This window comes from Pezoporus wallicus, unplaced genomic scaffold (genome assembly GCF_028554395.1).
Source record: "Pezoporus wallicus isolate ANWC-B61680 ecotype Strahan unplaced genomic scaffold, APGP_CSIRO_Pwel_v1 contig_3488, whole genome shotgun sequence".
NCBI classification, from domain to species: domain Eukaryota; kingdom Metazoa; phylum Chordata; class Aves; order Psittaciformes; family Psittacidae; genus Pezoporus; species Pezoporus wallicus.
In genome coordinates, this window is record NW_026635397.1 from 958832 (window position 1) to 982260 (window position 23429).

General features: G+C 44.0%; 1 protein-coding gene across 8 annotated transcripts in view; it reads left to right on the forward strand.

Moving 5' to 3' along the window:
• AGAP1 (ArfGAP with GTPase domain, ankyrin repeat and PH domain 1) overlaps positions 1 to 23429 on the forward strand; it is a 320437-nt gene that overhangs the window by 71763 nt on the left and 225245 nt on the right. For all 8 annotated transcript variants that reach the window (XM_057422254.1, XM_057422264.1, XM_057422272.1 and 5 more), the window contains exon 2: positions 20377 to 20435. In XM_057422254.1, coding sequence (XP_057278237.1) covers positions 20377 to 20435 — 59 coding nt within the window. The remainder of the gene's footprint in view (positions 1 to 20376; positions 20436 to 23429) is intronic.

The following is a 23429-nucleotide window of genomic DNA, read 5'->3' on the forward strand; positions in this document are numbered from 1 at the left end:
ACAAGTTGACCACTAGCCACCAGTGTGCCCTTGAACCAGGAGGCACAAGAGTATCATGGGATGCATCAGGAGGAGGGTGACAGCAGTCGAGGGAGGTGATGCTCCCCCTCTGTTGACCCTGGTGAGGCCACACCTGGAGCGCTGTGTCCAGTGCTGGGCTCCCCAGTACAAGAAAGACAAGGAGCTGCTGAAGAGGGTCCAGTAGAGGCCACAGGGATTCTCAGGGGTCTGGAGCATCTTTTGTGTGAGGAGAGATTGCAGGAGCTGGGCCTGTTTAGTCTAGAGGAGAGCAGACTGAAAGGGGATCTCATCAGTGCAGATCAGTGTCTTAAAGGCAGGTGCCAGGAGGATGGTGCCAAATTCATTCCAGTGGTGCCCAGCAACAGGACGACGAGCAATGGCCATGAACTGAAGCACAAGTTCCACCTCGACATGAGGAAGAGCTTTATGTTGAGGGTGGCAGAGCGCTGGAACTGGCTGCCTGTGATGGTAATGTTGTGAATGAAGAGATGAACGTGGGATTCTGGGTTAGGTGGGGACAGGACCTGGGAGAGGACCTGAAGTTCTCTGATGAAATTCCTGATTTTCAGTTCAGATAGCTGCTGAGCTTCCTGGGTGACTCAAGGTGAAGTTGGTCTGAAGACATGTGGGAATGATAGGCTATGGAAAGAGTAGGTTGAGATCAGATAAGAGATCTATGTTTGGCACCGTGTCTGTGTGGTAAGATGGGTAAGCAGGCTTGATGATTACTGTATGTATGTACCGTAGGCATGGAAATACTGTGAGTATGTTTAGCTGTGTTGAAAACGTGGTTGTGGGAATCCTTCCCTTTTCTTGCCCTTTCTTATCTCTTGGTTTTGTGAGCATAATGGGTGGGGAGTGCAAAGCAAAGTCCTCTGGTTGGTTTGCATGATGTTGAGAGTGAAATGTTCCTGAGATTGTGACCCCCTTTCAATATCACCTCCTGCTTTCTATCTTCAGCCAGGCACCCTGGCGCTGTGGAAGCTCTGCAGAGCCTCCTGGTTTCCCTGTGTGAGTGAATTACCTGCTAATGCAGTTGACCTCCAGGCCTTTGAACTGACTTATTTTTAACCTGAAGCAGGGAGGAGAGTTCAAGATAAGTTGAGGCTGATCACAGGGCACTGCAGTCATCTCAAGACTTGTTGTTAATTCTAACTGCCATCTTCAGTAAACAGAACTGATTCAGTGAAGAACTTCTGAAAAGCATTTTGAGAGAGTCCCAATTTAAGGAAGAAAAAACAGTGTGCTGCCATGGAATGTGTATGTTCTTCAGTTCAGCTGTGCCTGGTTGCTGGTATATAATGATGCTCTAAAACTGGAGAGTTTCTAGTTTGACAGATGATGTCATCTGGTTTCATGGTGGCTCCGACAGCATAGGTCCTGGACAGCATGGTGTTCTGTGTTTTAAGGTGGCTGTGCTGTGTTGTCTTGTCTTCGGTTCTGTGTATTTCTGCTGCGATTGCCAAGTTACACTTTATTGGTTAAGCTAAAAGAGATGTTTTTGTTAGTTCCCTCGGTCTGTGTAAGAGCAGTTCATAACTCAAAATGCCCTACCCAATCTTGCAGCTTCCTAGCAGAAACAGATAGTCTTGCCTTCAAGGACAGCAGGATTAAAACAGGTCTGGTTCTGTCATTCAGCTGTAGGTACCTCTTTCAGAAGTGGTCATCTTCCAAACAGGTGCTCCTTGATATGTATAGGTGCTTCCATAGATGCTTCTTGCACTTGGAGCATTCCCAATCCAGGGCCTCCTGGGTAGATGACGGAATCTCCTCAGCAAGAGGAGTACCAGTTTTCTTACTATCTGCACTAGATTCTTGGTTTAAGGAACAACAGCTTCCTGTTGGATGGATTTTGCCAGGGCTGCCTATGGGCAGTTTTCATCCCTGTTCCTGATTTGGGTGCAGTGAAGTACCAGTGATTGATTTGGAGGGACCTTTTGGTCCTTCCTGACTAGTCTGAAGGTCTGCAAGAAATGAGCTGCTGCTGCTGCTGTTCACCTGGAGGCTGGAAAGCCTGTTAGTTCTGTTCCTTAGTCCTTGTGCACTGCAGAAATTCATTCCCAGCCCAATTTTCACTTGGCTGTTGATCCCTGTTAGTGGCAGGCAATAGTAATACTGCTGGTGACCAAGGTGATGTGACTGTCTTGTGTTGCAGCATCTGTCTCTGCTTCATACAACCACTGGAACATCTGCACAAGAACGGTTGTCGCTCTCTGTCCTGGGCGCCAGGTGGTACACAGGAGCATCTGGGAAGAGGGCTTTCCTGGAATTGCTTTAGATGGAGGAATGGAAACCTGCATTTAAAAGAATGAAGTGGGATTTAGTTGCTGTGTTAATTACAGCTTTGCTCTAGGTAACTGTGAAGTGGTACTGTGTTAACCCCCTCCTATGATATATATACATGCCTTTGTCCCATCAAAATGGAGGCTCTGCTGTGCTTGTGCATGATGGAGTTCAGTCTTACATGTTAGTATTTAATGTAAGTCTGCTATATCAGTCACTCTTCACTATTAAGTCCCTGCAGGTCCTTGATGTGCATGTGGGCACTTTGTGGGCTTTCTCCTAGGAATCCTTTTATCCAGGGGACTTGGAAAAGGAATAAGCATGCTGAAGGAAGTTGTCCTTCAGAGACACTCCTGGAAGTTGCTTGGACAGAAGCATAGGTGATGTGCATCATGGTTTCCTGCAGTAACCCCCCATCCCTTCTTTAAGAAGAGGTGTTGGGATAAAGCTCCTTTTCTGTATACTTACAGAGTATGCTCATGTCACAGCTTGCCTTAACCTTCTACCCTTGCAAAGTATGTAAGGAATTGACTGATAACAAATCCCTTTCCATCCCCAATAAAGAAGAAATCGAGTGTGATCCAAGTATGCATGCGAGTTTGTATTTTTAGGGCCACCAGGTTGAGACATCAACTGCAGTCCGTGTAATGTTGCCCATATATAGTGTGGATAAATAATGGAGAAGGCACAATAGCAATTTTGTGTGCAAGTACTGCTAATGAAACCAGTTTGATACTGGGGACTTGACTGTGTTTAGTAGTGAGTGATGGAGCTGGTTACTGCATGCTGCTACTGACTTACATGAGTGTAATCCTGTTTCCACAAGCACAGCATTTGAATACAGCCTTCCTTGAGTTCCAGTCATCTTCAGAGCCAGTATCCTGTCCCAAAATACCCTGCTGCTTGCGTGGTTGAGCTGCAAGTGTTTTGCTGGTGGCTTCAGAAGTGTGTGTAGGACTGCCTGTCACTCTGCATTGGCTTTTCCAGCCCTATCTGCATGCAGTCTCCTTGCCAGCCCGCTCACTGGAGCAGTGGGAGGGGGGTGGGGGGTGGGAATAAAGGAGGAATTTAACTGTTCTCTGCCTGCAGGAGGGAGTTGTGTTACCCAGAGAAACACAAGGTTTGCACATTCATCCACTACATAGAATTCCTGGTGCCACTGGTTCTGCACCATGCACACGCTCTGTTACAGCAGGATTACATGCTTCAACCTCAAACTCAAAAGTTTGTTTCTCTTTGGACCCAATCTGAGTTCTTTTCTTGCAGAATAATCCTAGGAATGTGTCACTGCAGTCATCACAAACACTGCTGGCCTTTTCTGTTTACATGTGCTGTCCCTTGTCCTCCATGGGCTTGCCAGCATGACAAGCAGCTCTGGGAATGCTGTCACGCCTTGGGGGAGGATGCTGGAAGGGTTCCTTGTAGAAATGGGCAGTAAAAACTGAATGGAAATCACAGCAAACCTGTAAAATTAGTGTTACTTTTCCTCTGAAGATGAAGAAAAATAGATTTCTGCATAAATATTATCGTATATATGATATGTATAGAATCATAGAATAGTTAGGGTTGGAAAGGACCTTAAGATCTGCTATACCTATGATATATGTGTAGATATATATAGTGAAGACTATATATACAGAGTCTATAGGTTCTTCCCTGTGAGGGTGCTGAGGCGCTGGCACAGGGTGCCCAGGGAAGCTGTGGCTGCCCTATCCCTGGCAGTGTTCAAGGGCAGGTTGGACACAGGGGCTTGGAGCAACCTCCTCTAGTGGAAGGTGTCCCTGCCCATGGCAGGGGTTGGAACTGGGTGAGCTTTAAGGTCCCTCCCAACACAAACCCATTCCATGATTCTGCAATCTGAGTTTGGAGTCCAGCTGTGACCTGTCCTCCTGGGCTTGGAAGGCATGGAAGTGTTGAGTTATAAAAGCACTTGTGTTAAATTACACATTATGAAATCCCTTTAAGTCAGTTTTACCAGCATCATTTCTTCATGTTTGCTTAGTGCATTGTGCACTCAACAGCCCAAACCTAGGAAAATATGATTGTGGAACCAGTAACATCAGTGACAGTTCCTGGCTGTTGAAATAAGCTCTCTGCTGGCATGCTCTTGATTTTGGTTTTCCTTTTCATTCTGATGTTTTGTTTTTTTCCAGCAGATGACTTGAGCTTAAAACCTTAAAACTCACTTTGAGGCTTTTTTGCTTGTGTTTTTTTTGAGGGGGGTTTAGTTTTAATTTTCAGTGCTTCCATCAGAGATGTTGGCAACACTTCGGTTTCAATGCAGTTTGAATCACAGCATCGCTTTTGAAGTCTTTTGGGTTTCTGGGCACCTGAATCTTCAGGAATGAGTATGTCATGTCTTGGCCATAGCAGCTTTTTGAGCAGTTTAATTTCATGGAATAAGGGAATATTTAAGTCTGGGATATCCCTTGGGAATTGCAGTGGTTGCCTTGTAATTCTGCTGAACCTACAGGAGATCTTATTGACATCTCAGGCCCTGGACTGGAGTTACACAGATGTGTGCAGCATGTTCTAGTCCTCTTAGGCCAGCATACATGGAAAAACGCAACACTAAGTTCAAGTTTTCCATAGACTCTTGTGCTGTTTGTAGCTTTTGTGCCTGATGTTATAAATCACTTCTGGAAATGGTTTGGAAATGACTGAAAAGAACTTCAGTGGCGTAGGAATTGCTGCAAGGAGAAAACATGGTGCGCTGAAGGAACCCTGAAAGGAACCCTGAAAGAATGGCATCACATTTCCCCTTTAGTGTTAATTTGATGCAGGGGGAGGTAGGGGATTTTTTGTGGTTTGTAGTAGCTCAGCTCAGGTTTGAGCATTGCTCTTTTGATAAAGAGTCTGCTTTAATATAGCTCGAGGGGATCAGGCTCCCTGTGAGTTTTGGCATGGGTATTCAGACTCATTGCTGCAGTGTTATAGCATGTTTAATGTCGGCATTTGTCCATAATGTCAGTGGTTGTCTTGTTTGTGTTTTGGGATAGATGGCTGCCTTTTGGAGGATCCAGTTGGCAAATGCTTTCATGGTAGCTTCAAAATCCTCACTGCTTACACTGGGTTTGTGTTGTGTGATAGGCTAGAATACTGGAGTAGTTTTCAAATACAGTGTCTGCATCAAAGTACTGGAAACTTGTATTGCTTATGCAGAGGATCTTGTCGTTCCTAATCTGATTGATTTCCCAAATCTGAATTGGGTGATGTCAGCTTTCCGGTTTTTATGTTGTGATTTCCAACAGTTCCTTTGGAAATTCATCATCATTAATATTGTGTGTGTGTGCATGTGTGCAAAAATGATCAATAGGGACTGGCAAGCAATCAAAATTCACCTTTCAATTTCCATAAGCTTGCTTTAGCTCCAGGTTAAAATGCCTCCTGCAGTTGTGAATAACTGCTTGTGGGCTCCAACCGTCCAGGTTCCCTGTCGCTCTGAAGGGAATCCTTTGGGATGCATGGGAAGGTAGTTGTCCGGTTGAATAAGCAACAGAACTGGCATTTTCATGTTCTTTTGTGTTTTCTGGTTGTATTCTGTAGTAACTCCCACTTGTATTTCTGTTAGCTTCATGAGTAATCAGGCTTCTCCAGTGTTTTAGATGTTGAGGAGACAGCTAAATGACTTCTGAAGGCATTGTCTGTTTGATGTGACAGGTGCGGTAGGGGTGATGGTACTTTGCCTTCTCCCCTTGGCAGCGGCTTTTAGATCAGATACAAGGTTGTGGTGGGGGGTGTGTGGCCTTGTTCTCTTTTAACTAGAAAAGGGGCAGGGGGTTGGAACTGGATGAGCTTTAAGGTCCCTTCCAGCCCAAACCAGGCTGGGATTCTATGACTATGATGAGTAGTTGGGAAGGATGGAGGCACAGGCTTTGTGGAACAGTTCACCTACATGGGTAAAGCTTGGGATTACTTGAATAGCAGATCAAAACCTTGTGAACAGTCAAGTAGTAGATAGTTTAAGCTGCAAGGTACAGAGCTTGTAGAGTGATAGGAGATTTTCAGATGGATGTGATCTTGAGTAGGTGTTTTGTTCAGAGGCACAATTTTCAGCCAGAAATCTGTAATGGGTTTCTTCTTCACTGCCTCTATCACAGAATCATGGAACATTAATTAATTCCTCGAGAGACCTTTGTGGCTGCCTGCTGGTTGTTTGGGATGGGTTTCTGGGTATTATTTTCAATGGGGAAAATGTTATTTAGAAGTTGATTGGGCAGATCTGTGAAGTAGTCAGAGATGCTGCTGACTGCTGTGAATATGGGTATGTTGATCATAAAATCAAGACTGTTCTGCTTGTCAGCTGGGCCAGGGGTGAGTTTACTGGTTTAGCTTCTGCAGGTAGTGCATGAGCCTCCATAAAACCTCTCCTGTGAAGGGCAGCCTCTGTGGTGTGGGTGTTTTGGGGTTTCCTCCCCCCAGTGTAGCCTCAGCATAGTTTTCAATGATGATAATCACTTCAGAGTATTGCAGATGATAAACATGTCTGATTGTACACATCTTGCTTAGCTCTTAGGAACTGTGATGCCAGCAATTTCTGCTATGTATACATCATGTATGGGTGTCGTGGTTTAAACCCAGTCAGGTAATTCGTTCGCTCACTTCCCCCCCTTTCTTGCCCTCCCCCTGCTCTCGGAGGGACGGAGAGGAGAATCAAAAGAATGCAACTCCCACGGGTTGAGATAAGAACAGTTTAGTAACTAAGGTATAACACAAATCACTACTGCTACTACCAATAATAACAATGATAATAGAAATAACAAGGGAAGAGAATACAACACCTCACCACCAACCAACTGATAACTCGGCCCCCCAGTCCCCGACCAAGCACCGACCCATACCTCCTCCAACCCTGCCGTCTCCCAGCCCTTCCGGCTAACTCCCAGTTACATCCTGGGCATGACGTGCTGTGGTATGGAATACCTCTTTGGTCAGTTTGGGTCAGGTGTCCTGTCTCTGCTTCCTCCCAGCTTCCCCTCCTCCCTGGCAGAGCATGAGGCTCACAAAGTCCTTGGCCAAACCAAAACATCTCTATCAGCTCTGTTCCTGAGCTGAAAGTCAAAACACTGCACTGCACCAGCTACCAAGGAGGAGAAACATGACTGCTACTGCTGAACCCAGGACAATGGGGTAGAACAGGGGATGCTGAAGGTGGACTTAAGCTGTAATGATGGAGTATTACCTTACAAGAGGCATCTCCCCAGCTTGGAGACAATGTTTATGGGGCTTGGAGTCATCTCTGGCAGACTGAGGGAGCAGTGATGTGAGGCCTTGATCCATCTTTGAACGAAGTAAAATAAAACAGAACTTAATGAAACTGGACCCTAATTGTTCAGTTCTTCAATAAAACCAGTAGGCTTGTGTTCAGCATTTAATTCTGAAATCATAATCCTGCATAAAATGGCTATGTGCTTTTTCACTCTGTTTCTTAGCCACATATAGCTGGTACCAGAGGAAAGTGCAGCGTGATTTGATGTTGCTACTCCAGTAGGTTCCCTGATAACCTGCAGCCCTAGTGAACTGGGCAGTCCCAGATGGTAGATAAATATTATGCACTTGCACTAGAGGCTGGCACTGAGGCAGATAAGGGGAGCAAATTGCCATGAGATACTCATCTTACTGTCTGAATAAAGAGAAATGAGTTGGACAGTCTGGATTATGTGAAACCCCTGTTCCTTTGCTGTGCACTTTACTGGAGGACCTGTGTTTTATCATCAATAAGTACGAGCTCCTAGAACTGTTGATTCTGATTGTGTTTTATAGTGGGTATTCTGTTACATACCCAGATACATCTTGTCAAATGATTCATGTTAACTGAGGCCTCCCTTTCTCTATGAGTTGGCAGGAATTTGCATGACATGGTGGGACACCACCTTATGAAGGCTGATTAGTATTTCTGTGAGTCAGCAGAGGCATGAGTAATGGGTGGTTCTCAGCCCATGAGGAACTACTTCTGCAAGTGATAAAGGTGAAGTGTTAATTTGAGCCAGCTGATACATGCTCTGTTACTCTGCCTTGCATTAAATGGTCTGCAGATGTGATTACAGATGTTGCAGATCACCCAAACCACCCATTATGAGATGAGTTGGGGTTTTTTGGCTGGTTTTCTTGGTGGAATTTAGGATATCAAATAGTTTATTTATCCATGAATGGAAGAACATTACAATTGTGTGGAATGGATGGATCTCAGTGCTGGGTAGGTCTCATTTTTTGAGTTACAAGCAAACGCAAGGGTCTGTCACTTTATTCTCTTGCGTGCATGGGTAATAAGCACATCTGCTTAATCTGAAGAATTCTTTACTCATCTTGGAGCAAGATAACTTGAGCTCTTGAAGAGAAAGAAATCTGCAATGTGGTTTATAGAATCATAGGGTGGTTTGGGTTGGAAGGGACCTTAAAGACCTCTAGTCCCAAACCCCAGTGCTACAAGCATTGTTTGAGACCATGTTTCAAGCAGAAACTTGTTGCTTCTTAGAAGACCTCATCTTCAAGATAGCAATGGCAGTACCTAACACTGCCATTTAAGTTTACTGGCTCACATATGCTCAAGTGTGATTTCAAATCTGGTTGTTTTTTTCCCCTTGGTTATTGAAATATTGGAAGCTTTGAAAGAACACTGAATGCAAGCAGAATACACCCCCCCCTCCATGTCATATCAGTTTGGAGTTGTGTATCTAGCCCTGTGGCAGAAAAGTGCTTTATAAAGCAGCCTGGCTTGGCTTCCTTAAAGTCCAGCTGCTTGTTGGTGACAATGCTTTGAGTAGTGCTTTGGGTCACAGTTAATGCGGCAGTACTTAACTCTCATTGGGGAGGTGGAATGTTCATATTCCATGCCTTTGGGACCACAGTTTCTTAGAGCAAAATGAAGACAGTTAAATTGGAAATACTTGTTTTTTTCTTTGGTTTCCAAACCTTTCAAGGCCAGGTTGGATGGGGCTTGGAGCAACCTGCTTTAGTGGAAGGCGTCCCTGCCATTGGAGCTGGATAAGTTTTAAGGTCCTTTCCAGCATAAACTTGTCTGGGATTCTTCCTTTTCTGTGGCATTTCAAATCAAGTTATGTGAAAAACCCACTTTCTAGATAGAGCTTTTAATAATGCTTCATGGGCAGTCGGGCTCTGGCCTGCTCATGCAGGCTCAGTCACAGCGTTGGAAGGACCGAGTGCTAAATATAGGTTCTTAACCCCAGAGCAGTGGTTATGTCGCTTTCTTGAAGGAATGAATCTCTTTAATTAGGAAGACAGTGAAGTTTATTTTGGGGTTTGCTTTGTTTCCAATCTGGGATGTGAACTTTGGTGCGCTGTAGCTTAAAACAAGCCCTGGTTCCAAAATCCCATAGCCGAGATGGTTCCTGCTCCAGCTGTTGGCAGCAGCTGCAGTTTGCTCTGTGCTCATCCTTGTGCCCGCCTTTGCTTGGGAAAAAGCAATCCATTTAAACAGGGAGGAGGAGCCAGGAATTGTTTTGATCAGCACCAGTAACTGACTTGATGTGCTAACCACATGTTGTCTCTGTATGTACTATCTTAAAGGCAGTTTAAGTTCCACTTAATTCATCCAAGTGCAGCTTTTGGTAGCACTGTGAAAGGTTTGAACAGAAATTGTCAATCCTGTTTGAACTGCAGCAGATCAGCACACATCAGTCAGGTAAACATGCCTAACCCAGCCTCGCACTGCTGCTCCTGAGAACAGGGTGCTGGGGCCACGTTGACCTTTGGTTTGCCCTCTGCTGGTACCATGCTACCTTTGGCCTAGCAGAGTAGATGGTGTGGAGAAGCAGGAGGATTTTCATTTCCATTTTCAATTGGGGTTTGCAGAATTGGAGAGGAAGTCCCCAGATGGGGAGAAAAAAAATGCAAAAAATTGCCATTTTTGCACCTTGAAAATGAAGCTGCACAGTGCCTGGCTGGAGCTGTAGCCAGCACAAGGCTCCAACAGAGCAGCTTTACAAGGGCGGTAGACTTGGTGCCTCTGATGCTTTCCAAGATGCTAGAAGTGTGCATTTAGTGTAGTCTGGTGTTCTACTGCTTTTTGGGTGGCTTTGAGACAGGTTGAGTGTAGCTGTTTGCTTGCTGGTTTTCCATTGTACTGCTTGCAAATGGCTGTGTTTTATCACAGTTTGAAGGCTGCGCTTGATTGTGTTAATCATTTGCTTTAGTGTGTGTGCTAGTGGTGTTGCTGCAGTAGAGGCTGACACCCTTCTTGTTAGCTCTGAAACACATTTTAGATCTTTGTGTGGTTTTCATTTCCAGTTTTTTTTTTTCCAAACATGCAGAGAATTCCTCATAGTGGATTTCAGTGGCTGAAACAGTGGAGTTTACCTTAGGAAGTGGTACAGAGGTGAAAAAGAATAAAAGCCTTGATGGGATAACTGGCCTCCAGCTTGCTTTTCTCAGCTCGGGAAAAGGCAATAGGAGGTTATGGCATTAACAGGGAGCAGAATATGAAGCGGGAGTAGGTTTTATGTGTTCGGAAGCAGGGGTTTAGTAAGGAGTCGGTTTACAGTGTGGCTTGCTAGGGTATGTCATGAGTCAAGCCAGAACACTGTGAAGATGCAGCAAGATCTGGTTCTTTTCCCACATTTTCCTTAGAAGAGGGCTCTCTGGTGTGCTGTAAAATAGTGGGTATGAAAAGCATCGGAGCTGGTTTGTAAGGAAGGAGGTGGCAGGTCTCTTGGGTGTAGCTAAATTGTTTTCAGATTCCTGAACTCTGCATGGGCTTCTTTAAATACATCATGTCTAGTACAGTCATTTGCGTTTCAAGTACGTGCCTGAGGTGATGGGAACCTGATGGAGCTCTGAAAACACACTTGAGTTTCTTGGCTTCACCCAGGAAATCTACATGAGAATATAGCCAGAGGGCAGGATCTTTGCAAAGACTCGGAACAGCTTATTCCTGAGTGAGTGTTTATAAAAAATGCAATATTACCAGTTCTGGCAAAGCTAAAACCACAGTTTTCCAATGGAGAATATGAGGAGTTTGGTATTTGCCTATAGCCTGGATTGGTTTGCTTTCAAAAGAATGCCATAGTAGCTTCAAGGTTCTACCGTGGTTTAGGTCCCAGCAATTGGAGGTATTGCACTAATTCTTCACATCGTGTGGGGGGATGTGAGTTGGGAGCATGGCTTGTGTAATGGAGACAATCGGTGTAGTAATGATGATGATGGTTCAACCCTTGCAGAGTGGAGGTGACATGTCAGACCTTTCAAACTTGCAGTGACTGTTAACTTGGGGAAAAGTTGAATTCAGTGTGAGCTTGCCTGTGGTTTGCAGCATCTTTTTGGTCAGACTCTCTTGCTGCTGCTTCAGTGTGATGAATGAATCAAGGGTGAGGTGTGGGACAGGCTGCCTGGGAGGAGAAGGTGAAGGAATGAGGGTGAACAGTTGCAAACCTTGGGATGGCAGCAGTGGATTTGCTTGCTTTCAGCTCCCTGCAGACTTGCAGTTTATCTACGAATGGCAATCAAAGAAAGCAGCTTTGTGTTACAGTTACTCACTGAGTCTAAAGTTCATCTCACAAATGAGTCTCAAGAATAAATATTTTCTCCTTGTGCAGGTCTGCTGCTTTATGAAATGCCTTGTTAATAGCAGGTGCTCTTTCAATAGGAAGCTGGGGAAGGAAACTGGTTTTTAATAGCATTTAGTCGCATACTACTTTTTGTAACTCTTATTTTGGAGGCAGTTTTAAGATAATGGCAGCCCTGAGTCCTTCCTTCTTTGCTTTGCTTTCTCTCTGCTTCTTCCCCATCCATATCCCATTCCTGGCAGTGTTCAAGGCCGGGTTGGACAGGGCTTGGAGCAACCTGGTCTATGGAAGGTGTCCCTGCCTGTGGCAGGGGGTTGGAACTGGACACTTTCCCCGTGAAGGCAGGGAGAGAGGCTTTCACACAGACCCAACCTGAGTGTTACCACCCCAATGTCCTGCTCTAGATTCTCCATCTCTGCTATTAGGAAATAAACCTTTCTATCTCGGCAGATCTATTTGCAATCAAAAGGGGCCCCTTTTCACTGTTTCCTTGTTGCTGTAACTAAGGCTCTCACATTGGTTCCAGCTCAGCATTAATTCCCTTGGAGAGCATGCCTTGGATTGCATGAACATTTTTTTGACATTTGACAAAAGCCTTGTTTAAACAAGTTAGATGTGCATCAGGCTAATAAATATAAACCCCATCAGATCATTCCTGCTGTGCCGGTCTCTGGAGAACGCTGTCTCATTTGTGTATTTTCCACTAATCATCTCCAAATCTTGCATGGGTGATATCAGCTTAGGGAAAGTGGCCTTAGTATTACATATGGTATAGGCAGGGAAAAGAAGGCTCTGTTTTGACAACCACCATAGCAATCTGAGAGACATGACTCGAGCTCTAAAAAATGTTTTTAGCAATGTGTTGCATAAACAACTCATAATCTCCCTGGTGGAGGAGGGAGATGTTTTTCTAGGTGTACTCCTCTGCAAACATGCTGGGCCCACTTTCGATAGCCACAATTGAAAGAACGGAAGTAAAGCTGAATGATCATCTGGTGGCAGAGCACAGGTTGTGGGTGACAAGCAAGGAAGTTGGGCCAGGAGTCAGTTTGTAAGTAATTGAGCTTTGATACTGCCTGTTTTTGGGTCTGGGTGCTCCGGCTGCACCAGATGGTTCAGGGCAGCAGAAGAATGAAGCATCTTTGGTTGCACTGTTACTTACTTTACAGCCTGGTCCAGCAATGTTTGCTTGCAGGTGACTTGAGAGGGAAGAGTAGGTGCGTAGAAGAGCATTGGCCAAGCTGTTACGGGGCTTGGAGCAACCTGCTCTAGTGGAAGGTGTCCCTGCCCAAGGCAGGGAGTTGGAACTGGGTGAGCTTTAAGGTTGCTTTCAACTCAAACTATTCCATGATTTGCAAGTTGATCACACCCATTTAACTATATTGACTTCATCATGGCTGCATGGGTGTGACAGGGGGTAAAGTTTGCCACTGTCTACATTAATCACGCTTGGAGCATGCAACCACCAAGCTGAGAAACAGACTAAACTCCATAGATGGATAAATGATGTATTGGGAAAGGGTGGACTTGGCTTCTCTGGGGGAAGTCTTGTCTCACATTTACTGGAGTTCTTTAGAGGGGGAGAAGGGAAATTGGATGCTTTTGATGAATGAAAGAATTGCTCTTGCTTAGAGACTCGAGCTGAGCTGCCGCCAGATAAGAGGGAGGGTCCTCTGGTGTATAGAACGTCCTCAAAATTAGGAAATCGTGTCTAAATACGTATCATGTATAAATAGTTGATTCTTCCCCTTTGAAAAAACCCAGCAGCAGTTATTGGAGGGATCTGTGCTGCAGCAAGTGTCCTACTACATTATAGCTTTATAATAAATGTAGTAAATAACAACTACCTGTGCAGGTTGGATGGGGCTTGAAGCACCTTCCTCTAGTGGAAGATGTCCCTGCCCATGCAGGGAGTTGGAACTGGGTGAGCTTTAAGGTCCTTTCCAACCCAGATGGTTCTATGATTCTATGAAATTCCCAAGCCCCACAGTGTATTTTGGGCAAGGCTCACTCATGGACTGATCAGGTCGTGTACCTCTTCCCATCACTGGTCCTCCTTTTGTTTCCATGGCAGCACAAAGGATAATGCTGTTGCAGCAGCCGGTTGCTGCTGGAAGATAGATTAATGGTTTTGACCTAAATATCTGTTTAATATGGTTCTCTGTTACAGGGCATGGAGTTTCAGACATCAAATGTGTGTGGGGCTCTAATGAGCTTCGGCTGAGGTGCCTGATGCCTTAAAAAAGCTGAGCTCAGTGCAGTTTTCCACCTTATAAATAGCAAGTAGGTAGTGCCAGGGATAAATCTGACCAATATCAAACGTTTATGTTGGAACTGGAGCAGCTCTTGGGTTTTTATCCTCTCTGACAACACAGGGGTGGATGAGGGAGGCTTTTAAACTGGCAGCTCACAAAAATCTTTCTTGTTTTCAGACGGTAAATAAATTCCTCTGCAATGTGTGTATTAATCCTGTTGATGAAGTGTAAATGCAGTGATGTGCGTGATGGGACGTCACTTCCCAGCATTCATCAGAGCCTGGCTGGATTCCCCAGCTGAAGCTGTGCAGAGAAGGGCTGGGAAGGGACGGGACCACACTGCAATTCTCCTTTTTGTTCAGACTGCATAAGAAGATCAAGTGACACTTCTGAGTCTCAGGAAAGAAAAAGGGAGATGTTTGGAGCTGTGTTGGTGCAGCAGTGATTTCTAATTGGTTTATAGGGGAGAGCTCTATAATCTATACTGCGCCGGGTTTGGGGCAGTCCCCAGCACAAACATAGGCTAGGGGAGACTGGATGGAGCAGCCCTAAGGACTTGGGGGTGTTGGGTGAGAAGCTCCCCATGACCTGGCTTCAAGGACAAGGGCCTGTAGGGACAGGACAAGGGAAATGGCTTTAACCTGCCAGAGGGGAGACTGAGATGAGCTCTTAGGCAGAAGCTCTTCCCTGTGAGGGTGTTGAGGCGCTGGCCCAGGGTGCTCAGAGAAGCTGTGGCTGCCCCATCCCTGGCAGTGTTCAAGGCCAGGTTGGACACAGGGGCTTGGAGCAATCTGCTCTAGTGGAAGGTGTCCCTGCCCATGGCAGGGGGTTGGAACTGGGTGAGCTTTAAGGTCTCTCCCAACCCAAACCAGGCTGGGATTCCATAATGTGATGAGGACAGTGAGAACATGTCTTGAATGTTCAGCTGCTGGTCTCTTTAGCAAAACCTTGTTCATGCACTATCATTTGTGTGGACATTGAAATACCCAGCTAACCAGCATAGTTCAAGTACAAATGACTCTGGTAGTAGTGATTTATTCTGAGTTAATCCAAAGACCCATAGAAGTTGAAGTGAAGAGGTCAAATACTTGCAGATAGAACATGACAAACAAGCTTTGGGATTTGCCTTTTTGGTTTTCTTCTATTTTAAATGAAGAGAGCTAACTTAAAGTGACAGCATGGCTATAAAGCATTGGATGCATCGAACTGCAGCGTGCAAAGTACAAACTGTATAGTCCCCAAACACACTCTGCTGCAGAAAGAAGAGCCCCACTACTGCATGTTGATTTAAACATATTGGAAGAGATTTGCATAATAAATAGAACCACATGTATGAAGCTGATCAACTGGGGTCTTGTTTGCATTACTTCCCAACTTTGGAATTCAAGTGAACTCAACCTTCACAGCTAAGTACAGGCTCTACATATGAAAGGAATGACTTTCGTCAATAATTAATCGCAGTTGTATGTCCTGTTCGTTTAACTTCTGCATCAGTGATCAAAGCTTCAAATACGCATGGTGTCAGTCATTTCTTTCTCTTTAAAACATGCACCAGAAGACAGTTGAAGATGCATTTGCTTCCTCAAATTTTACTTTTCCGTATAATAGCATCTGTTTTTCTTCATATTTCTAATTTTCCTTAACATTTCCACTACTGCATGTACAGTTTCTCTATGCCACTTATGCATCGCTATGCTGAAGCGCAAACTACAGGATGATTCCTGGCTATTTTAAATCCTCAGTTTAGTAACTCGGCTCCAGTCAGAGGAACCTTCTGGATTAGTTCCAATAGTAAGAACCAGGTGTACATGCTATATTGTTCCCCGTGAGCACAGTGTTGTGGTAAAATCTTGGGCTTTGATGGCCATTCTTGCCAAGGTCTGTGTTCTCCATAGCATAGGACAACAGCAGGCTTTCAAGAAGGTCTGAGTGCTTCAACACTGTGTATGAAACCCTGTTTAGAGTAAGTTTCCAAACAAAAAAAAAAATCCAAGTTTCCATCTTCAAACCCAGGACCAGTTACTAAAAACTAAATAAATATCAAAGCAAACCAATGTTACTGAGGGACAGCAGGGTCAGTTCAACCATCCATGGTTCAAGAAGAGGGGAGGCAAGTCCCATATGAGAACTGGAGAAGTTTCATAGCAGTTATAGAAACAACCACAGCAAAAGCCTGTCTGCCTCCATGTCTGATTTTTAATGCTGGAGGCCCTCTAATAACCTAAATGAACTCCATTTACTGCCATAGGCAACAGCTGTAAAGCAGCTCATCAGCCCACACTAAATACTTCCAGCTGGGGCTGATTAGATTCACACCACCCTTGCCATCCATTGGATCCTTCCTGCTCCAAAACTCCCCCCAAGCCAACCAGGTCTGTTGGCTAATTGAACAATAAGAACCTCAGCTGCCTCAGCACCATCACAGCAGCCCACAGCCCCACCATCAGCAGTGGCAGCACAGGAGCCTCTGCTTCACTCCTTGCACTGTTTTTACTCCACTCACCTTTGTTTTGTCCTTTATTGTCATGGTTGTATCTCACCCTTGAGTGGCAACTGAGTCCAAAGCCCGAGAAGCTGGTGGATTTCTTTTTTTCTCTCACTGAGATGAAAATGTATTGGCAAACCAGTGCACAAGGAGGGATGAGCAAAGAGCAGGCACATGTCTCTGCAGTATGACATTAAAAGACTTAAATCTTCCATGATGCTTGGAAACCTGCTTAGGAAGAGCTTCCCTCAGGTTGTTCTGAAGACCCTTTGCTGCTCTTTTAAACGGGGAAAAGCTATGAAAGAAAGAAGGAAGAAGCCAAGGGATTCCTTTGGAAAGCCTCAGCTAAAGATCTTTTTCTGTTTTGTAAGAAGAGGCGCCCTCAAAAACATGTGAATGAAGTTAAAGTACCAACAACTGCATCCCTCGCTGATTCCCCCCCATCAATTGCTTCTGCGTTACGAGCAATATTCAGTTCCTTCCTACTTTGGAGGTAAAAACCCGAGTGCGAACAGGTACAGAAAATATTCTCTATGTTCCCACTTGCCCACAGTATGCAGATAAAGCCACACATCTTTCTTTTGGAACCATATCAAAGCAGCCCTTTCAGACTGTATTTCCCAAAGCTTGTGTGCTAATTTTCTCAGCAAAGAGGGAAATGAGCAGCTTTTGGGTTGAGACTTGTGCGGCTACTAAAACATGCATTTTTCAGAGGAGGGGTAATCTCTCAGTACTTCAAGTCAAAGCTCCAACTCGGTTCCAGTACAGTACACTAGGAAAATATTCCATCATGCTTATTTTTAAGCTTTGCATAAAATAGTTGGAAGAGTGTGTTAGGTTCCAAAAGGCCCTTTTTATATATAAATTGTCTTATTCATTACCTATCTGTTGAAAAACAAAAGACAGCTTTTGATATGGATACTCTCTGCTCATACGTGCTATTCCATGGGTTGGAAGCGTAAATTACACTCCCAAGGGAAGATGACCCCATAGATCTCATAGTAAAAGTTCAGGGGTTTTGTTTGTGGAAGAGGCAGTGGAAACCATCTGTAATTTAATTGCAAATTGAAGATAGTCATAATGTGAAATTTTAGTTTAAATGGGTTGGATTGAGGTCATCTTTTTCCTTAACAGGTATATTTTGGCAATAAAATAGTATTTCAAATATTCTCGAGTATTGTGGGTGCTCAAAACCTGTGTGTGTAGCTGTAACCATGTACATAATGAAAAGGGGCATGTAGCTTTGTCAAGAAGCCCAGGGCCGTCTAAAGTTTGTTTTATTGAATTTCTCTTACTCTATAGCTCATCAGAATTAAGATGCATTTATTAACGTGGGAAATATAGGGGATCATCTCTTGCTGTCTGGGACAGTTTGTTTTGAAGGTTGTTGGGTGGAATTGGTGTGCTTCAGTGAAAGAAGGACCATGCAGGCGGAATAAATCCACGCCTTAGACTGGATTATTCTTCCTCTCTGCAGCTGTCATCTTTCTACTTTTGTCTTTTGGCCTCATGGCTTTATGGAAGTTTACCTTTCATTTCCTCTCCTTCCTGATTTAGCCTGTTAGAAGTTACAGATCTTACAAAACACTGTCTGTTGTCCTGTTTCTTGAAGAAGTGATGGAGCTTCTGATGTTCTTGTTCCCTTTGTGAGTCTGCCCCTTGGCTTAAATGGCTTTTTGCAGTTCTCCAAGGTGGCAGTGATCTGCTCGCTTGCCTTTTAATCTTCCTATTTTATTGAAGCTTGTCAACATCGATAGAGTGTTCTCACACACACACACCCCACCAGTGAAGTGTAATGCTTGCCTAAGACTGATGGTTTTCCTTGACTCCGAAGAATCTGGAGATCAGCTGAAACCGCCTTGTGTTGTATGACCTTGGCTTGTTCTGCTGCTGCTGAGTCGTGCAGATAAAAGGGCCTGTTTAACTTTTATCCATGTATCCATCTTTTGCACATATTGATGAAGGAAGGAATAATACATGCACAAGTATGGGGAAAAGAGAAATAGGCGTGTTCAAATCGTGCTATACAAACATTATGTGGAATCATACAAACATACAGTTTTGGAATTGTCAGGAAAAAGTGTTTTGGAGCAGAAGTACAAAATGCAAATGGTACTTTGGGTTACGAAGCAGAACACGGGTTAGCTTGGGTCTGTTACGCATTCACATGTAATTAATACCTAGTAAAAACTGCTATAGTGGAAGACTACTGGGGTAGTATTTCTTGTTCCAACATCTTGCGTTGTAAAATGTGCATTTTGCTGGTTAGCTCTGATGTGATTTTGCTGTGAGATAGAGGCTATCAGTGAAATTAAAGGCTGACTAATGAGTTCTGTTTAGAGAAGAAAAAACATGAATTCAAAGCATCAGTTTTATAAGTACACGTTAGTTGATACCTTTACTGGGATTAAACATGCAGTGATTAAATCAGCACTTTATAATTGTGAGCCTTCATTAGTGTTTCATAAGTGCTGAACAAAATCAGCAAGTCAAGTTACAGAAGCATCTCTTGGGACACCTGCACTTTCATACCATGAAGAAGTAGGTTTGTGAAAAGGGAACTCTTTGGTTTGGTGGCCTCTCATTATGGTCAGTTCTTTCCTTTTGTGGTTGTCTTTAGTTAGGCACTGGGAAAGCTTGCTTATAGCTTGTGGTTTAAGTTAGTGAGGATACCACCTGGGGTAGGAAATTGCTTCCAACTTCTTGATTTTCAAAATGAAATAGCCTTTTCCTGACTGTTGTGTCAGAGGGGAAGCAGTGGCTTGCAAAACCTTTGCTTGCCTATGGACAGCATGGTCAGGAATACTTTTCACCTCTTATTTCTTGTTTCCCATACCATTAGGAATTGATTGTAATGCTGGGACTTCATTCAGTGCTGTTTCATTACTGTAGAGTTGCATCTGATCTGCTTGGGAGGAGCGTTCTGTGCATGTAAGACACAGGCTTTCATCTGGTTTGCATGGTCTTATTGAGGGTTGAATCGAGGTTCAGAGTAATGCTGCTTTGATTTGTATTGGAAATATCATTATCTGTTTGTTTTCAGTCCCTTAGAGAGGGGAAAAAATGATAAATGGTTTTGGAGGCAGAAAATTGGAGCTTTTTTTCCCTTTGTTTGGTGTGGAATTGTTGATGAGGTTGGATCTGATGCAGTCCTCCGGACTCAGTTTCTGTTGGGAGCAATGATGAACTGAACTTGCCAGTTTTCCAGAAATCAGCCCTCTCCCAAACCCCAGTAGTTTTAATTCCATTTTATAGTGAATGGCTTTGTGGTTTATTCCTGTCTGGATTGTGCTACTGAAAACCAGCATGTTTCCAGAAGAAACAGATACTGTCCTTTAGCTGGGCAGAGGTGTTAGCACTGGTGCTGGTAATTGCAGTTGTTGACACTAAGGAAAAACCATCATGTTTTTAGAACAGGCAAATATTCTCCTTTACCTGGGTGGCGAAGCTACTGCTGATGGTGGCAACCAGAATTGCAGCGTGATGAGCAGTCTGAGGCTGTTCTTGTAAGGAAGAAATGTATTGTGGTAGTTGAGAAACAGTTTCACCATGTACACATTGAAAGTGTTTTTTTCATAGCCCTGGAGGACTGGAGTTAGTTTGAGCATGCTAATGCCAGTGGAGATGATACAGCTTGACTTGCTAACAGTGAGCAGCAGAATGGGTGTAATGCATCCGAACCCATAGTGTTTTTCATGTTAGACTGAGTGTGACTTTGCTTTCATCTACCCAACACCTTAGCACGATATCCTGTGTAGCAGACCATGAAATGTCATTGTACTGATTTTGTGCCTGTTGTCCGCTTTTACAGATGCCTTTGTAAATAGCCAGGAATGGACACTAAGCCGATCTGTACCAGAGCTGAAAGTGGTGAGTTTCTATTTACTTCCATCTCTGATAATGTTACATGCAAGTGAAAGTCTTGTAAGCTACATTAATAACATATAGAAAATAATTTTTCCTACAGAAATATCTGTATGAAGTTTGTCTTTTTATAATCAGGCTTCAAAGATCTGTTTATATAGTTTATATCTATATATTACTGCTGTTTCAACTTGTTTGGCTACACTAGCCAGGTGGTCTTTTCAGTAGGGAAGTCTTCTGTAAGAGGAGAAAGTGGAAGTTAGCTAGTTAGTTAGGTGATACGTAAAGCTCTATTTATCTCACCTTAGTAAGTTTTCACAGTGTTTTGAAGGCACAAATGTCCTTTTTCCTCTCTTAAAAGAATTTAACTGAATTTACTGAATATCAAAAAATCCCAATATTCTGGAGGTGTCAAAGCGTACATTTTGCTATAAGAGTGAAGAGTGAATTAATAGCTGCTCACAATAACTTTGCACTTGGCCAAGCCATTTTCCATGTGGGTAGAAGAAAAGGCAAAAGTAACATGGAGACAAATTGGGGAAATTTCCCAGATTTGCCCTTTAAGTGCTGTGAACACGAAGGCTGGGAATGAGGGCTGAAACCTCCTCAGAGTGGCTATCAAACCAACAGCACAGGGTTACTGAGGCCAGATCACTGTGATGTTTACCACATGGAAGTCCAAATTTCAGCACGATCAGTTTCTCAGATGCTACAGAATGATGGTGGTACCCAAGGTACAGAATTTGGGAGTGTCTTTGGCTGGCATCTGTGTTCAGCTTCTGTTGTCCAATGGTCACTGGAGGAGAGCTGAAACTGGATGCGTTTAAGAATGGGCACCTGGGCCCATGCCTTACTACCCCATTTCTCATGTGGTAAATGTCTTTTTCGTAACTTGCGTTGGTAATAGTGGTTATGGAGGTGGAATTTATATTGACATGATAAATGTTCTTACACAGCATGGCATATTAACTGAAGCAGCTTCCTCCCAGCTCCAGTTATGTTTCAGTTTTGATTTCAGCAGTGCACATGCTAAGTAGAAGAAAAACGTGGTAGTCAATGGATGTAACTGTTTAAGACAGGAAAGGCGTACAGAGGCTCACCAGATTCAGTTTAACTGATGGAGTAATTTGGAAAACAAGTATCTCCCCAAATACCTTGCACGATAACAATAAGAATTTAGGCCTGGAAGATGTTCTTGAATATGTGTCCAGTCCACTGTGGTATTAGTGAGCTTGTGCTGGGGAGGATCGAGGTTTTCCTTGTTCATCCCTTCCACTTCTCTTACCCCTAATCATTCACAGCATCCACCAATAAACTTGGTTCTTGCAGGTGAGAGCAAAGCTGTGATTGTTATATGTTGAAGTACAGAACACAACCAGTTGCTGAGCATCATGAACTGGTCCTGGGTACGGTTGTTTCTTGGGCTACCATGTTGTCTGAACTAGTGGTAGGAAAATAAACTTTGGCTGTGTGGCTGCTGCTGTAGAGAATTGATTTTAAGAGGTCAGCATGCATAAGGGGTAAGAGATTGCCATCCAAGGCTTCAGGTTGTGTAATCCCGGATAAAAGCAGAACTCTTACCATGACAAAAATGATGATTTAATTATCCCCCTGCAAATGATTGAAGGTGGCAGCACCAGCAGTGGCTGAGAACTTGTGCTGCAGCAGGAAGGGCAAATGGGTGACTCCATCCACAGTCCACTCTGCCTTTCCTACACCACTGCCCTTGGGAAGGGGTTGGTGCAGTGAGTCAGCCCAGTGTCATTCCCCTGCTTCCAGCCTCCTCATCTGTGCTTGCAGGGTTGCAATAAAGGAAAGCCAGTGCATGTGTTTCTCAAAGAACGCCGGTCTTTCCCTCTGCCTCCCTTTTTAGCCCTATTGGGCTTGATTTCTTGTGTTTCTGCTTGATCAGATGCTACCACTGAGTTTTACTTATGGATGATGAGGCTTCTGTTACGGTCAAGAGCGTGCTAGGCCAGCTGAGTGAGAGCTGGACCTTTCCTGAGTGGTGGTGGTGGTACCCCTGGATCCCATTTATCCCAGTGTGCAATAAGGATGTGTTATGCTGAATAAATACGAGAGCATCTTGGACAAAATCATTTCATTTGTTACCAAGGAGTATGCCAAGTGCAGCCAGCCTTCTGTGCTGAATAGCCTCCAAATGCCAAGTTCCAGTGATGCATTCCTGCATTTTTCCAAACAGGCTTTTGTAGGATGTGGGCAGATGGGTTTGGATTTGTTTTTACAGCATGTCTGACACATGCAAATAAATGATTCAATGTTGCACAAGCCAGAACTGATAGAGCATCGTGCTGTAGCCTTGTTAGATGAATTTTCTCATCTCTGAACTGGGTGAAGGTGCCATTTTTTGTTCCATAACATAGAATCATCAAATGATTGCAAGTTGGAAGGGACCTGAAGATCATCTTGTTGTGCATTTCATAGGTATCCATAAATAAATAGAAATGACTCGCGTTGTTTGTATCTAAAATGTGGGAGACGGGAATATGACTGCAGTAAAAACATGCTGGCATACTTGTCATACTGTGGGGGATCATCCTTAGAACTAAGCCCTGATTAAGAGAGAGATGGTGTTAGAAGTCAGATTTGTCCAGTGTAAAGTGTATTGCTCCTTGTTTTCAGAGGTTGTGTGTGCAGAGACCCAGAGCACTGCATGAAGCAGCAGAATGCTGATTCTGCTGGATGTGAATTTCATGTTCTGGTTTCATATCTGGTAGAAAAGAGGTGGCTGCCCTGGCTCTTCCAGTGCAGGCACCAGGGTGAGATCTTAATCATCTCTTGTACCAGATGAGGAGGGGAAGGAGGTAGCTGCCTCCTGAATGCTTTCTGAAGTAGTTGTCCAGGACAAACAAAGCTGTGCTGCAAATGGAGATTTTTATAGTCAGGTTTGAGGAAAATTGCTTTGGGTTTGTGTGAGTTTTAACTTTGCATTCTGTGGGACTGCTCCTCGATAGCAGTTATCCCCCAGTGGGTTTCCTG